The following is a 16,871-nucleotide window of genomic DNA, read 5'->3' as shown; positions in this document are numbered from 1 at the left end:
ATTATTTATTAACAGCAAGCAGCTCACATTCTCTTGCACACACAAACACAGGTGTACACACCCACTCACGTAGACCAGCGGACTCTGTTTTCACATATACACAGGGCAGCAGGACGATGGCTGGGACTCAGCTGCTGAGACACAGCACAGGCAGAACAGAGTAGAGTCAGAATAACAAGGGATTTAACTGATGGACGGAGACGCAGAGGGAAGTTTCTCTGCGGTCACAATGGAGGTGTGGAGCTCCTCTGCCTCTGAGGAGGAGGAAGAGGACAAGAGCACGTCCAGTCTTGTGGATGAAGTAGTGCACGAGAAGATTTGCCTGAACAGCAACAACAATAACAATAATAACAACAACAAAGACGGTCTTTGCAGGGAGGTGTCACAAGGTGAGATAAGACAGCGCGTGATGTTCCAGCGGAGCTCAGGTGTTGGTTATCTAAGCGCTGTAATTCGAAATAGTGCTCAGCATGTGGGGCAGGTGCAGTGGTGCTGTACTGGCTCATCCTGTAAATGATGAATATTCCAACAGAATGTCTGTGTGTGCAGCTCTTTTCACGAGGAGGCTTTAGTTCAACATTTAAGTGTCCTTAGAGGTGTTACATTTTGTAAATGGATTGTGCTTGAATGTTTCCTCTTAGTGTGGTGAAGGTCACTGAGCCTGTGTGTGTGGCCGCAGTCTACAGCAGCAGAATCAAGCCTGTATACAGAAAAGCATTGTGAATCCTGGTTTTGCCTAATATATGGAGGTCAGACCCATAATTTAGAGAAACATTATTTGAATGCCGCAGTTTCTATTTCATTTTACAGTTTGAATTTCCTTGCTACTGACATTATTCTATTAGAGTGCTATTTTTCATAATTTGAGAGGGGACATTGTTTTGAAAGCGTAGAAAATGAAAACTTGTCTTTGTGTTCTGTGGTTCAGAAGGACACAGACTGCAGGTACATGCACTGTGCTGCTGCCCTACTTCCGATCCTGTCATCTGAGGGTATTGCATGAGGATGGTGCAGAGCAGTTGATGATCATTTATTGATGCATCTGCTTATAAAGTAGAACATGGTTGTATGTCTCAGATTGAAAAGGTTTTTGTCCGGAACATAGCAGCAGTGTCAGCAGTCCCTCTCCTCTATTACTCCTCTGTGCGGGGCGTTCTTTGTCTGAATGGGCACGGGGCTGGTGTCTGCACGAATACTGCGACACGGGCACCCCTCCAGAATGAAGTGACACTCTAAACAACCATCTCTATACTTCAGCAGATTGGAGCTTTAACTGTATATTTTTTTTATTACATCTTCATTTATTTTTTATTACATTCAAATCAACCAATAATCAGTGATGAATCTGGATCTGAAAAATGTGACCTCATCTTTATATATTTCCTTGTGGTCCACACACTTAAGACACTGCACTATTTTACTACCATTTTATTTTGAAATGTCTAGACAGATCTTCAGTAAGAAGCTCCTGCCAGCTCTGCAGAACTATGGAGATCAATAGAGGATAAATGTGAATCTTATTCTTGGCGCTGATCCACGCCTGTCAAATCCCTACAACGTAACGTCATAAGTAAAGCTAAGTCAGCAGGGTTCATCCACAGGAGCGGGGTTAACCTCTTCTTCCTCTGTGGGGTTAGCTGCTTGGGTTTAGCTCAGCACCAACTGTAAAAGCTCTCTACGGCATAAAGCATGTCTTTCCTTGATCTGTGCTGCACTGCAGAGTGAGGTCAAGAGGAAATGGATGAGGTGTTTCAGCTGGTGAGACAGTTTAGCTCCTTATCATGAAGATGAAATTGTACTTCATTGACTAAGAACAAGAACTCCTTGGAAATAGTACACAGCAGAGGTACTTCTCTAGTGCAGTCCTGTGGCAGAAGATGGATACACTGGGCTACAGGACAGTATCTGGAACCTCTCCACTCCCCTGCTGCCGACTTTTTTCTTTTAGCACGTGTAGCAATCCACTTTAAGGACAATAGGATTTTAGAAAGTTATCTAATTAACCTTTGTTGATTTATATAATGCAGACTAATACCTAATGCAGGCATTTTAAACTAATTAACCATTTAGTGCTCAGGAAGACTTATATAAACCTTTATAATAATGTGTAATTTAGACTTTGATTTACAATTACTTTGGATGATTGAATGATGCAAATATATTTAACCAGTCAGCGAGTCTTATTATCAGAAATCAACATGTTGACTGATTATTTTTGATCAAGGTGGATGATGGGAATGGTTCTATTAAAGCTTTTATGTAGGTTTTTATCAGTGTAATAAACCAAAATAAACGTGTCAAATTTCAGTGTTTATTCTTGACCTTTGATAGAGCAGAAGTATTTCAGCTCAGTGTCCATTTAGTAGCTGTTGTGGAGATTTTGATCATATCACATAATATACTTTATCACTGAAGTAGGTGTTTATAATTGTTCATTTTCCTGTGTGACATTTCTTCAGAAAGATTACATTTCATGATTAGACTTGAATTAGCATGGCCTGCATTTTGAAGGCTGAGTCAGCTAAGAATGGGCGATTACCTCTTCCATTGGGCAATAAACTCTCCCCTGGATTTCCCCCTGTGCAATGTCTGAGATCCACCAGTGGACCTGGTGCATCGTCACCAGTGAGCTCACAAATTAAGGGAAGGGTTTCATCTATCATTTGTCAGTTATGTCACCATTGTGACCCAGATCCACATTTAGGAGTGACATTATCATTACTGTTCACCGCCCTACTGATGTTATGGTTAAAACCTTCGAACTTTGACATGGGTCAAATTATTTTCACTACCCTTTTTTCTTCTTATTGAAGCATTTTTGTTTCTACATTCCTCTTTACTGAGCATTCAAACATGACCTCTACCATACTGCTAATCACCTCAGAGAGCTGTAGACCTTATATAATTCATGGGCAGCTATAGTTTACAGTGGAATAGTTCAGCACAAGGTTCCCATTAGGCTGATTAGACACCGATACAGATATCCAATCAATGTTTCCACGCCAAATTCAAGTGCTTCCATCTAATTACTTTGCAATATGGCAACTACCTCTCTGAGTCCAGCTAACTTTCTGCTGAAGTAAGCTTTTTCATTCAGAGTTACACACAAGTCCAGGCATTACTCACCATTAAAAAGAGATCAGTCGGATGTCATTATGTTATTTTTCCCCTCAAGCATGTATCTGTTAGTGTAGGCAGCTATTTAATGTGAGTCCTTGGTGTACAATGTGGGTAATTAACATTTCAAAACTTATAAGGAGAATACATTTTCACCGTTTGGCTCATGTTCAATGCCTTAATGGCTTTAATTAAGAGGCTGGGTACGTCATTACCAGATCTGTCTAAACTGAGAACATAAACAAATGTAAACAAAAGTAGCAGGTGAATAAGCAGTGGACGTTATCCCCTTCATGCTGTACATGTCCTGCTGGTGTGAACACTCACAGTCAGTTTAGAGCTGGCGGTCTCTCTCTTGTTGAGCTATATCGGTATTCAGGGGAGAAGGCCTTTATTGGCGTCTTATCTGGGCTAAAAGGGATCAAGCTAAGAGGATTGGTATCAGGCTGACAACAAGGAGATGTTGTGGTCTGAATCTCAGAGAAGAAGTGTGCTCTGTATACTGCACACACTCATTCATTAAAAACAATACTTTTAGAGTTTTCTCCCTGGCTGTTGTTACAGGTTCATATTTGATAATTATTTGGCACATGTTAAAGAGCGTAGTCTCTCTTTCTTTCACTTTGCTTACATGATGAGGTAATCTATGAAAAATAATCCAGTTTTAAATGATTATAATCTATAATATATTTTCATCAGAGACAATTCATCCAGAAGTTCAACAGAAAACACAAAAGGCTTTACAGCACTGGATGAGTGAATTGATTGGCAAGTTAACTGATTAATTGAAACTGATCATAACACTTCACACAATACAACTATAAGTGTATATAAAGTACATAAAACTCTATTCTCTAACTTCTCAAAAAATGAATAATTTATTAAATAATAATTAAAAAATACAACGTCAACAAATGGGTTCAGACCCATAGCATTTTTAATATGGATATTGGATGTGTTATTAATACAGGTAAATTGCATGTAAAAGGTCTGTTACCTCATTGTGAGGGTCACAAGGTATTTTAATGTGACTTGTGTACAGTCATTCAATTTTTTCTAATGCTGTCTTTTCAGTAGCTAATTCGAAAATATGAACCAAAGAAGCCACCAGTCAAAATCAAAAACCTTCTCCACTGTCTAGTTAGTATCCAACACATCTCCAGTCTCGTAGAAACCAGTTTGTGAGGCCGTTGTTGCCTTGTGTCTACTCTGTGCCGTCTCCAGCTCTGTGTCTTCCTCCATTCATCAAATCCCTCTCTCCCCCTCCCGCAGTGCTGTGCTCAGACAGAGTGGGCCAGGTCACCAAGACGTATCATGACATTAAGGCGGTCACCCACCTGCTGGAGGAGGTAAGAGAGACACACTCAGCCGATGAAAAGGATTAAAGAGGATTAAACTTAGCTGCCTCTCTGACCCTCACTGTTTTCATCTATGATTCCTTCCTTAGACTCTTATTGTGTAAAATAAGTTTTTCGAAATATGTGCATGTTTTTAATAAATATATGTTAATAAATAAAACAAATGCTGTACTTTGCATCACTTTGCAGAAAGAGCGGGATCTGGAGTTAGCGGCACGTATCGGTCAGTCTCTCCTGAAGCAAAACCAAGAACTAACGACACGCAATGAAATACTGGATGAACAGCTTGAAATTGCAAAGGAGGAGGTAAAAACCCGCCTCATGACACACACACACACTAACTGTTGTCAGTTATGTTACAGTCTGCTGAGCTCAAGTGATCATGACTTATTTTCTAGATTGCACAACTCCGTCACGAGCTCTCGATGCGGGACGACCTCCTTCAATTCTACGCGAGCACTGAAGAGACTGAGAACGCGGAGTCGCTCTCACCGTGAGTGCAACACGCTCGTTCATGTCCACCGAGGTTGAGGAACGACTGCCATTAATATTGAGCTCCTTGAAAGTCCAAGTCTATGACTCAGTCTTTGTACTGTAGATACAGTATCCTGCATTTTCTGCAATACACACAACTGAAGACTTTTTATTACACTTATTTTCCTTCAGAACATACAGAGCAGCCTCCTCCCTTCAAATACACAGGAATTACCTGTTGATAGGTTGCATTATTCAACTTTGGTCTTTGACAAACTTTTGCTTGTAGTTCTATTCTTTTATTTTTATTTTATTCTTGTGAAAAAGTACTTTTTACTGCAGTGCAGTGCGAGCATAAATCAGGTGATAGTGAAGACACTTTGACTCTGAAGGGAGCAACGTGTCGTCACTATCACACTGAAATGTTGCTTTAGGGTCCGGTCACACGTACAGTATGCAAATGTTTGAGCGGCGAACCCTCTCCTCCCGTTTCAATCAAGGAGGCAAATGAAACCTGCCTGTCAGGTGGCAGAGCAAATCGCAGGTTGGCTTCACATGGAGTTTAACTGAGATGAACTTTGACCGATCTCGTATTTATGACAGGGCCCTTACCCTGCTGCTCAGTACACTGAGTCTGTGTTGAAGCAAAAACATGTTAGAACATCTCCACTGATCCTCTCAAAGTTTCCTGCTAAGCTGTCTACTAAAGTCCTTCCCATCAGCAGTTAATCATCACAACTATTCACTGTTGTCCCTCTTTTCATTTCTTATTGTTGTATCTTCTCAGTCGAAGCTTTTTGAACCATTAATCACAGATATTCAGATTTCAAAAAAGAGAAAGAGTGAAAAGATGGGTTGTTCAATGAAGACCTACTTTTTTTTTGTTGCAGGATTAAAAGGAATGAATCGTGCAGTTCTCTCACCAACTTTGTCCACTACGACTTCCTGCAGCAGAAAGTGAAAGTTTTAGAAGAGGATAACCGGAAACTAAGATTAGAGGTAATTAACATGACACAGGAATAAATAAAGAAGTTTTTTTTTTATTATTATTTGTTTAATTATTAATTGTCATGGTCATTATAAAATGCAGCTTTGTTTTTAAAATGCTAGTTCTGGTCCTTGAACGCTTATCTGAGAAAAAGAAATTCAAATGCAAAAAATGTTATATTGAAAATGTAACCGATACTCAAACCAATCATTCAAAATATTTAATTATTTTAAAAACTACTTCAATATAACAGAAATGCAGGAGGCATTTTTATTTCAAATCTTCAAATTAAAACTAAACATTTCTGAAAATAATATGTCATTAATGTGAGTTGTTAAGTCAATATTTGGGGAAGTAACACCCTTTGTTTTATCACAGCTTAGGGCTGAATCAGGTGATCATGAATTTGAATGATTGTCTAATACGATACAATGCTTACAAACTTTGCAGGCTCATGAGCTCACTACAGAGACGACCAACTACGAGGAGCAAGAGCAGGAGCTGATGATGGTGTGCGTGGAGGAGCTCTGTAAGTGTTACAGTGCAGATTCAACAGCTGGAAATAATGTAGCTGTAACTTAGGTACAGGGGCATTGATCTGTCTTGTGTGTTTCAGCATCTGTCAACAAGCAGGTGGTTGACCTCTCAGATGAGCTGGCACGGAAAGTAGAGGACACTCTCAGACAGCAGGAGGAGATCAGCTCCCTGCTCGCTCAGATTGTGGACCTGCAAGCCCGCTGCAAAGGGGTGAGGGACACACACACACACACGCACAAACACACATACACGCACAAACACACATACACCTACACACGCATACACACACATAAATACATTTACACAGAAGCAAAAATTGTTCCCACAAGGTGTCCTCAAGGAGCAGCCACTCCCTTCATGTGAAATTCCAGTAAAACACTTTTAACTGTATTCACTCTGTGCTTCCAGCTCACCCATGAGAACGAGGGCCTGAACCAGCAGCTGAGTGCCTCCCGTGAGAGTCAGAGCAAACTTAAATCAGAGGCAAGACACTCACTGTTAAATACTTCAACAACACACTCAGTCTGTCTTCCTGTCTGTATGGCTGAATGGTTGTCTCGTCTCTGCATAGTTGTGTATGTTGTGAGTTATACAATGTATCATTGTATGGCTTTGTCTCCCCCTGTCTGCAGCTCAAGGACCTGCAGGACAAGTACTCTGAGTGTGGCGACATGCTCCACGAGGCCCGAGAGGACATTAAAAACCTGCGGAACAAGAGCGTGCCCAACAGCACGGTGCAGCGCTACACCGCACTGGCCTCTGTCCTGCCAATGGACTCACTGGCAGCCGAGATAGAGGGCACCTTCCGCAAAGGCCTGGACACCCCGGCTCCGTCAGAATACAAGTGAGTCCGTCAGTTTGTGAGTGTGTTCTCACCTGTTGAAGGCAAATGTGAACAAGCTCAGCACCAGGACATTTCATCAAGGGTGATAAAATAAGTGCCTGTGGTTTTCCCCTCTGACCTTTTGGATGACTCAAACAAAAACACATCCCTTCAGAACTTCATTTATATTTATTAGAAAATATTGATCTTGTTCATTCTTTTTAGTTTTTAATCTATTCTGTTTTTAATTGTAAAATCCCCTGTACGTTCACATGACAATGTTTGACAATGTCTTGCAGGAATATTGAGAAGAAAGCAGATTAGCTTTTCTAATATTTCAGTGGAAATAATTTAGTTTGCAGAGCAGAATTAAAAAAAAAAACAATTTGGAGTATTTTGTTAATCAGGCATTGAATTTGTGCATTTGATAGATTTTGAAAATATGATCACCTTCTGTGTTCTTATAGCAAAAGTCTCAGTTTGACACGTTGTGCCAAACGGTGACTTGGCTCTGTACTAAGTAAGAGAAAGAAACCATTCTGTTTTCAGGATATCGATATGAAGAGATTACTCTTAATCACTGGCACATTGCAGGATTACTCAATACTAGTTACAGGATTACTCTTTACTTTAAATAATTCTCTTCTCATCTAAAATTATTAACAAGAATTAGTTTGCCTTTGCCTTTGACCTTGTCTGATCTATTTTTGTTATTGAAAAAAACTATCGGCTGTTTTTTATCAAGGGAACTTCAGGTAACTGTTATATAACCAAAGGATCTGCACTTTCAGGTTTTGTGGGTTCTGGGGAAGTGTCCACTCCTGATGACTTTTGTAACCACTGCAAAACAATCTAATGGTTTCTGGCACAAATCCAAACAGTGGCTGTTGTTATGCGAAGGGGAACTGTTTTTTTAATTGCACTGAGGAAACTACGTGTAATGGACATTTAATTAAGTCCATGTACTCAAGTACTCTGCATAAGCAGATTTTGAAGCAGCTGTACTTAACCTGTGTATTTCAATAAAAAGTGCTGTCATGGGTCGAGACTAAATATTTGAAATGATGTTCGGGTTGGGGCCGGGTTGGTTACATTGGCAAGGGCTGATGTTGGGTTGGGTTTGGACACAAGAAAACTGAATGCCTTGCTTTGGTTAGTTTTTTCTCAGGCGCAGTTGTCTTCCTGTAGCTTATGTAAGACAACACTTGCATTAGAGCCGATATTGTGATGGGGATACTGATGGTCTATGACGGTGATGAATATTCAAGTGCGATTCAATGACCACTTCTACTCTGCTTATCCTGTAAGGAACCACCCGTGGCGTGTGTTTGAAACAGTGAAGGTGGTGAACAAGGTGGGGAAGCTGCGGTCTCTGTGCCAGTCTCCGGCCCTCCCAGGCTCCAGCCCGGTTTCGGCTCGCTCCAGTCATACCAGCACCCCCCGAACAAGCTACTATGGCTCTGATAATGCCAGCTTCACCCTGGAGGAGAAGCCCAGCTCCACTCCAGCTCAGAAAGAGGACAACAGGTGTGTGTGTGTCTCACTGCACTGTTATATCGAATGGAACAGGACAGGGTTTGCAAAATGATCTTGATATTGATAATGATAACCACTAATTAAAATGTTCTGTAAGGTCGAAGCAGTTAAACATTGTCATGTGTCCTCCTTGTAGTGTTGTTGGGCCAAAGCGTCTGGGCCAGCCGGGCACCCCAGGGGGCCAGGACCTGGAAGCTGCTCTGCGCAGCCTGTCGGCCCGCCAACAGAGTCACTCCTCCGAGCGGCCTTTCTTCGAAGTGGAGCGTGAGCGTAAACTCCGTGCCTTGGAAGCAAACTGCGAGGACGGCGAGGTCTCCAGTGGCTTTCTGACGCCAAACAGCCTGGGGTCCAGCCCGGCAACATCGACAGGCACCAACTACTCCAACGGCAGCTCACGGCCCTCCTGTGGCTCCTCGGCAGGATCCAGGTCTTACCTGCCAGACCGCCTGCAGATCGTCAAACCTCTGGAAGGTAAACCATCCATCCATCCTCTAGGCTGTTACTCTTCCACACATTGAACTGTTGAGGCAGAGTATTACGCACACTTCCATCTTGCCTCGCTCATCTCTCTCAACTTGTAACAGCAAGATTCACTTGGATTTGACTCATTCGGGGAAACAAGTAAACCTGATTTAGATTGTGCTGCACCTGCTCTGTCTACAACCTGTGTTCCTTGTGACTCTGTCCGTCAGGCTCTGTGACTCTGCATCAGTGGCAGCAGCTGGCCAAACCAAACCTGGGCGGCATTCTGCATCCGCGTCCCGGCGTCCTGACCAAAGACTTCAGGGAGCTCGAGGTGGATATACAGCACGTCTACAGCCTGAACGACCTGGAGGAGGATGAACCCGACCTGTCGCAGCTCTCTGGAGCACACGCCATGGGTAGGACACACACACTGACTCGGACACATGCTACACTCAGCTCCACCACCTCTGTCAGGTGTATTCACTTTAGTAAATACCCTTTAGAATGGTTTATGCTAGCAGCGTTTGTCTGCCTTTCAAGGAGTGTCCATCCTTATTTATTCTTGCCCATATAGTTTCTCATCATAGTCTGCTTTATCTTTCGTGTGTAGTTTAACATGCTTCTCTCCTTCCATGATCACCCAGCCTCTCCACCTGGTCCCAACCTCCCTCAGACCTCTCCCACACATACCATTACCACCCGCCAAGTCCTCCAACCCTCCCTTCTCATCCCCTCCTTGTCTGCTAGGTAAGAATACACACTGCCTTCATATATTTTGTTACCATGTTGTGTTGTCTTTATTTTTCATAGCTCTAGCCCGGTGAATTTCCATCTTGGACAGTAAAGCTCCATTTGAGCTTGAATTAGATTTTGTACCGATGTGATGGCCATTAATCCTCAACCTTGTTTCGATACAGGTGTTCCAGATTACATCTTTCCCATCCTGCTGCTTTATTTATCTCTTTGCCGTCTTCTGCTCTTTACCCTCACAGTGGCAGAAAACGTCTGTCGCGGCTCTTTCTCCAGCTCTAGAAGGAGCGTTCGGGGAAAAGTAAGAGTCGGGGCAGATTCACAGTGAATGCTCAGTAAATGTCTTGGATATCAACCACAGACTCACCGTACCCTGTTTGTTTGACTAAATAGTGCCTTGGTTAACATTTGAGGAAGCTGTTTGGCCTTGGTTTTCACTAAGGAAGACTTTGTATTACGTCTGAAATTCCATTTTCTGGCTATTTCATGAAAAAGCATGTACATACTTACTTCTTACTAACACTTTGTGACACAGAGTTGTCTAAAGCTGCTTTTCGACATGTACTGAACTCCGGATCATTTCCTTGCATCGTCCCGTGAGGCTTTATGTAAGAACGCAAATGTCCGAGTGAGAGGCTCGAGACATTCTCTGGAGATTTAACAAGGCTGCTGGCGGAAGAAACTCCGGATATTGTCCAGAGCATCTAAATACAGCTGGAGATTCTCTGGAGCATCCACCTCGAGCGAGTGGGTGTGTTTATGACATTTCTAACAAACGACAGATGCAAAAATGGAAAAGCAAGATGAATACAAATATTTGGTGATAAGGGCAGATGCCGTTGTCGATGTGCTGTCAACAAAAATAAATGATATCCTCAGATGAATTAATGTTAGATCCTGCCTCTGCCTGATGCACCACCCCTCGCTTGAACACTGCTGAGATGTTTGTGTTGAGAATCTCCTGCTGCGTTGTCCATATGTGAAAGGGGAACCCCGGAGAAAGTCTGGACCCAATTGTGCAGACATTCTCTGGAGGTCATGTCTGAAAACGGCTGTGCTGTCTCATCTGCTCTTGCTTTGTTTCTACTCCAACACATTCTTGCTTCTCCTAGGTTTTCATCCTAGCAACCACACTAACATCATGTTTATTCATTTCACAGCAGTGATGACACTAACAACAACTGAACTAACTGAAAACATCATCCTGTTATGTGTTGTGTATGCACTTTGATGGTTGAACAACAACAGACGGCTTGATTTCTAATCTATCGTGTGTAAGGTTATGTTTGGTTCTTAATAGTTTTCTTTCTGCGTGCAGCCTTCACTCTTTCGGCCTGCCACCTTGTCGGAACTCTGAGCACGTGAGCACTTCATCTCCTGACCTCCAGCAGCACTTTGGCCTACGAGGCCGGAGCAGCACTGCCCCCCCCGGCACCATTGCACACATAACCACCTCATCACCGGGACTCCTGCAGCTGCTTCAAGAGCGCGGCATCTCAGCCGCTCCTTATCCCCACCACCTCCTGCACTACAGCTACAATACAGAACCTCCATTCACAGCAAAAGACAAGGGTGGAGGCTCGTCACCGGACAAGGAAGCAGGAAGGACATTTTTCAGCTTGAACCTCGTGGGAAAGCTTCAGAGGCTGGGGCTGCATAGGGTGGCAGCCTGGGGGACGATGGGCCGCAGTAACAAGGAGAGAGAAGCAGCGAGGCCTCCACTGAACGTCTAACCCTCCACCACTCACTCCTCTTTCATTCACCACAGTGGCTTTGAGTGGAGCCATGTGACACTGCTCTGGTGTCTCCAACACAAAAGACGCAGAATGCGCTGGAGCCATACTTTGAGTTGTCCGTTGTGTATAGCACTGTTCTTTTGTATGAAGTCATGTATAGTAGATAAACTTGTATGTGTGTGTGTGTGTTTGTGTGTGTGTGTAACATCTTCATCTCAGGACAATTTCGATCACCTGAACAGTCCGTCTGACTGACGCTTTTTCTCTTTACACAGAAAAAAAACCTTTTTAAATTGTGTTTTGTGAATGTCATTTTACAGTTTCCTGCCACCGTTTAAAAAAAAGTCACCATCTTTTTTGTGTTTGTTTCTGAAGTGAAAAAAGTCAATTGTAAGTATAAATAACAACGAGAGAGTAGATCATTAATTGCACGTTTTTTTGTAAATAGTTAAAACCACAAATCAAGCCAATTCTGGCCCTGAAGATCTTTCAAATGCACTAAATTACACTTTGGTCTTCCTGTTCATTAGCTGCTACTCTGAAGAAACCATGTTGTATATATGATTGTCAAATGGCAATAAATGAATCCAGAAGCACTGCGATGACTTTGCTCCACGCTGGGGGGGCCGGCGGCGATGACACTGACTGAACTGAATGTCGATCAATGTCGGATCAACTTCTGCCCCGCAGTTCCTCGCCTGCTTTCACACAGCACATGTCATCAAAGTCTTAACTCTGGACGTAACGTGTATCCTGAGCCAAACCTCAGCAAAAAATAAATGAAAACAAGCAAATCAGGTCTGCCAATGCTGCAGTAAAAACAGCCAGTGAGAGTTTTAGAAGCAATATGTGTTTTGACTGATTGTATTGACTGAAAAATCCTGCTTGTACAAAGCCACTGTGTGTGATGTCATCAGGAACTTTTGAAACTGCTGGGATGTAAATGAAATCCAAAATCCTGCGGGGCGTTCAACGTGAATGCTCCGCGGTGTTCAGGGAAATATTCTCTAACATTAATACCAGTAGAATAAAGTTGTTAATAATAATAATGTAAACAGCATGGTTCTTCAATGACCTGCAGGTAAAAGGCATAGGATACATGTGGATGCAAAAGGGAATGAATCAAACACGGGTTTTTATAATTTGTGTTCATCAACCAAACCACTGTTTCTCTGCTGTATAGTCTCTGTTGTTAGCATCACATATGTGTATCTAAACTGAACCACATGTGAATAAAACTGCATTTTCATCAAGTACAGTTCTACATGTCTGTGTTTCTTCTGGAATCAACCGATAAACACTGCAAAAATGTAGCCAATGAGTTTATTGTAAAGTTGAAGGGACAGTTAGACATTTCCTGTTGAAATATAGAGTATGAACACAAAGCAGGGGGAGCTCTGAGGTCGTCAGCGTGGCGTCTCACTCTGCGTCCCGCCGTCCGAAGTCCACCCAGCCCTGGTAGTCTCGATCCGGCATGCACTCAGAGTTCATCACCCCTGTGAACAAACCAGTCCTACGTGAACCACACACACCGATTCAGATTACACTTCCTCCATCGCGTGCATCTTACTGACGGGTAAACCCACAACCGCACACCCCAGAGCCCACAGCATACCTGAAATAGCTTTCAGTATTTGCTTGGTCATAATCTCCCGTTCGTCCTCAGAGAGGTGTGCCCGTCTCTCCATCCGTGCAGAGCGAGTCTGAGGCGCCGGCTCCCGTCTGTGGGCCGAGTCCCTCGCCCTCTCCCTCTTGGCCAGGAGCTGCTGGAGGGGGCTGGTCGTCTCAGGTGAGGAGGCCGCAGCGCACACGAGCAGAGCCGCCAGCAGTGCCAACACCGGCATAACCTTCCCTGACATATCTGTGCATAAAAAAAAAGACAGACTTTTAGTAGAGTTCATCCTTTTATTAACCGTTTAAAATGAGAACAGCACTGTACCTGTGGAGATAAGATGAGTATGTTCACAGCTACGTCCGAGAGAGGTGTAGCTTCTGGTGCAGATCTGCTGATTCTGAGCCGGTCTCAACCTTTTATACCGAAACCTTTGAGGATGAGTGATGTGGCCTTAGAACCCCAGAGTGATAACAGTGTTCACTGATTGATTGGGAGACGGATGCACTGGGAGGATGTGCGTAACGGAAACGATGGACCACTACATCTGTGAACCCATTATTGTTCTTTTCACTCACCTGGAAAGGCCCTTTTTGCTCTGCAATAGCAATTAAACAGGTCAATGTGTTTACACTAGAAATCCAATACAACTTTAGAGCCTTTTTCAACCAATACTAAGTATCTGGTGTAACTATGCAGCAGCTGACTTCCTCCCTGTGAGTGTGTGTGAAGCGGGAAACTGGCTTTTCTTCTGTCGTCAAATGGCTTTTGGTGATTAGATATATCCATATAATAAGCATCTGTTGTTATTAACAATTCGCACATATTGGAACAAGAGTCAATTCATTCTTTCCCATTTCCTTTAGTCATTTCCTTCAGGCTGTAGTTGTATTGCCCCTGCCAGAGGCCGGAGGTGTTATGTGCTAGGGTTATCCGTCCCTGCCAACACCACATCTCAAATTCACTTTTTAGGGAACATCTTCAGATTTGGTTCAAACCTTCAGTTTGATTTAAGGACGACCTGATTCCAATATTGTGGTCAAAGGTCAAAGTCACCGTGATGTAAGCACAGTATTTTTTGTTTGGTTGTGCATGATTGTGTCTCTACCCAAAGTATTTCCTATCTCCATTCAGGAAACAGCAGCATAATTTGGATAAAAACCAGTGAAAGGTGACAATGAACAACAGTGACAGTTATTCGTTAGCGTTGCCAAATCAAATCTGAAAGTTCCCCCATAGACAAAAGTAAATATATTTTCCTAAGTTTATCCTCAATTGTTGCTTCAAATTTAAATGTTGTACAGTAAAACTACATTTTAAAGTGGTGCAAAACTTCAGAATTAGTGGAAGAACATACTACAGAAACTCCTCTAGTGCACAGCCTGATGGCAATTGCAAAAAATTTCAAAAAATATGGATATTAATGGAAACATCGATATTATCCACAGTGACATTTGCAATGAATTGATCATTTGAAGTTGACTGTGACTTGCAGTGTTTGCCCTCTTGATCATGATACCATAAGTCTGCCTTATTATTTCAAATTTTGACCAGTTTTCACTTGAACTCAGGATGGTGATTTGTAGTCCATCATTCATTTTCAGATAATAGAACAGGATCCACTAGGTGATTACCGACTTCATTGCTTCATTGGCTCCTGATCCCTAAACGACACATGTAACCCTTTAGTGAAACCCAACAGAGCGTTGTTAACATCAGAGCTGTTTGCAGACTTTGTAGATTTCCTACAGGTATCCCATCCATTGTGTGTCCTGTGTCCCCCGACTCCTGTAAAGCAAAAACATAATGAACAGACCCATCCAGCCCAGTCTTTTCTGACCCGGTCAGAGAAAGCATCGTTTGTCAGCTGGAGTTACTCTGCAGCAAAGGATGATTGACTTGGTTCATTAAAATGAAAAAAATAAATAAAATAGGAGCAACGCCAGCACAATGGAGAGAAGGCCCTGAAGGTGTAAGTGTTGGAAAAAGGGAGTCGACCTCCAGCGAACTAACACCTGCGGATACAATCACACAGGTTAAAGCCTGAAACATGCTTCTGCGTTTTCACGGGCCCGTAAGCGCAAGAGCCCTTCCGGGTCCCTTACGTGCTTATGTATCCCTCCTTACGTGCTGACGGGTGTCGACCCCCTTTTCTAAAATTCACGGCAAAGCTCCGCAAGCTCACTCAGCCCGCAAGGCTGTGATTGGTCTGCTCTACATCCCTTCTGGAGCTGCATTTCCGGTTTCATGCCCCATAATACCGGCAGAAATCATGGAAGATTTAGAAGAACGAATATGGACCAAATAGAAGAGCACTTGGCAGAAGATATCCGATAGTATGATCACTTGTATAACCTGTCACTGACTGGCGGATTTGTCCGCCAGAAAAAGGCTACGAGGAGCCGCAGTGGCTATGTAAATAAACAATCGACGAAGAAGAAAGAAGGCGTCTCTAAGGTCGTCTCGACAAAAAGCATTACTCCGCCTAGTGTTCTGGCGCGGAATTGCTTTGTAAGACGCGCAACGGTTGGGGAAGCATGAATGAAAACGAGTCTTGCGCCACAGCGGCGTGAAAAGACGCAGACGCAGTCGCAGAAGCATGTTTCAGGCTTTACACCTGAATTGCATCAGGAATTCAGACATTAGAGGAGACACACAACCATCTGAAATCTGATAAATGTCCCAGATGCCATGCACATGTCAGACTCACGCTCACACGCCCATGTTATCAGGCTGCGGCAGATGTCCATCCCTGCTTTTGTTTGTTTTCAGTTCCCTTGTGGACTCTCAGCTATGTGCCAACCAAAATAATCCTTTAATAAAAATGCTGCAGGACTTGCACAACTGGTGCGATGATGAGTTTACTGAGAATACACCAATGCTCGTGTGACTGTGTCAGTAAAACCATTGTCTCTGCTGCTCTAATGTTTACCTCTATCTTTTCTATGTGTCTTTCAGTTTTTGGTGCCAATTGGATTTAAAATGTGTTCTGGGGATATTTTATTGAATCCACAATACAACACTCAGACATATAGTACCAGTCAAAAGTTTGGACACACCTTCTCATTCAATGTTTTTCTTTATTTGTCTTTCTTTCTACATTGCAGATTAATATTGAAGACATCCAAACTATGAAGGAACACATATGGAATTATGTGGTAAACAATAAAGTGTTAAACAAACCAGAATATGTTTTATAATTTAGATTCTTCAAAGTGGCCAACTTTTGCTCGATGACAGCTTTGCTGCTCTTGGCCTTCTTTCAACCAACTTCATGCCGCGGTCACCTGGAATAGTTTTCAATTAACAGGTTTGCCTTGTCAAGAGTCAGTTTGTGGAGTCTCTTGCCTTCTTAATGGGTTTTGAGACCATCAGTTGTGTTCTGCAGAGGCAGGGTTGGTGCACAGCTCTATACAGTGAATAGGCCTATTTGACTACAGTTCCAACCCATATTATGGCAAGAACCATTCAACTA

General features: G+C 42.8%; 2 protein-coding genes across 3 annotated transcripts; one reads left to right on the top strand and one right to left on the bottom strand.

Moving 5' to 3' along the window:
- hap1 (huntingtin associated protein 1) lies at positions 1–13,042 on the top strand. Of its 2 annotated transcripts, XM_062388592.1 has the most exons (15): positions 1–389; positions 4,390–4,466; positions 4,665–4,781; positions 4,874–4,968; positions 5,840–5,948; positions 6,388–6,466; positions 6,554–6,684; positions 6,883–6,957; positions 7,107–7,318; positions 8,606–8,824; positions 8,970–9,304; positions 9,526–9,714; positions 9,943–10,045; positions 10,291–10,349; positions 11,367–11,508. In XM_062388592.1, the coding sequence occupies exons 1-14, from the start codon at positions 191–193 to the stop codon at positions 10,328–10,330; spliced, it is 1,980 nt and encodes a 659-aa protein (XP_062244576.1). In that variant the 5' UTR covers positions 1–190; the 3' UTR covers positions 10,331–10,349; positions 11,367–11,508. The 2 variants fall into 2 exon arrangements, with proteins under 2 accessions (XP_062244576.1, XP_062244575.1); XM_062388591.1 differs by lacking the exon at positions 10,291–10,349 and having other exon boundaries at positions 6–389; positions 11,367–13,042.
- Positions 13,043–13,093: 51 nt separating this feature from the next.
- On the bottom strand, positions 13,094–13,852 carry LOC133953867 (gastrin/cholecystokinin-like peptide). Its single transcript, XM_062388011.1, has 3 exons — positions 13,724–13,852; positions 13,400–13,645; positions 13,094–13,280 (listed from the first exon to the last, which is right to left on the bottom strand). The coding sequence occupies exons 2-3, from the start codon at positions 13,641–13,643 to the stop codon at positions 13,204–13,206; spliced, it is 321 nt and encodes a 106-aa protein (XP_062243995.1). The 5' UTR covers positions 13,644–13,645; positions 13,724–13,852; the 3' UTR covers positions 13,094–13,203.
- Between the last annotated feature and the right edge of the window lie 3,019 nt (positions 13,853–16,871).

Source organism: Platichthys flesus, chromosome 5 (assembly GCF_949316205.1).
Source record: "Platichthys flesus chromosome 5, fPlaFle2.1, whole genome shotgun sequence".
NCBI classification, from domain to species: domain Eukaryota; kingdom Metazoa; phylum Chordata; class Actinopteri; order Pleuronectiformes; family Pleuronectidae; genus Platichthys; species Platichthys flesus.
This window is presented reverse-complemented; position numbering and strand designations above follow the sequence as displayed.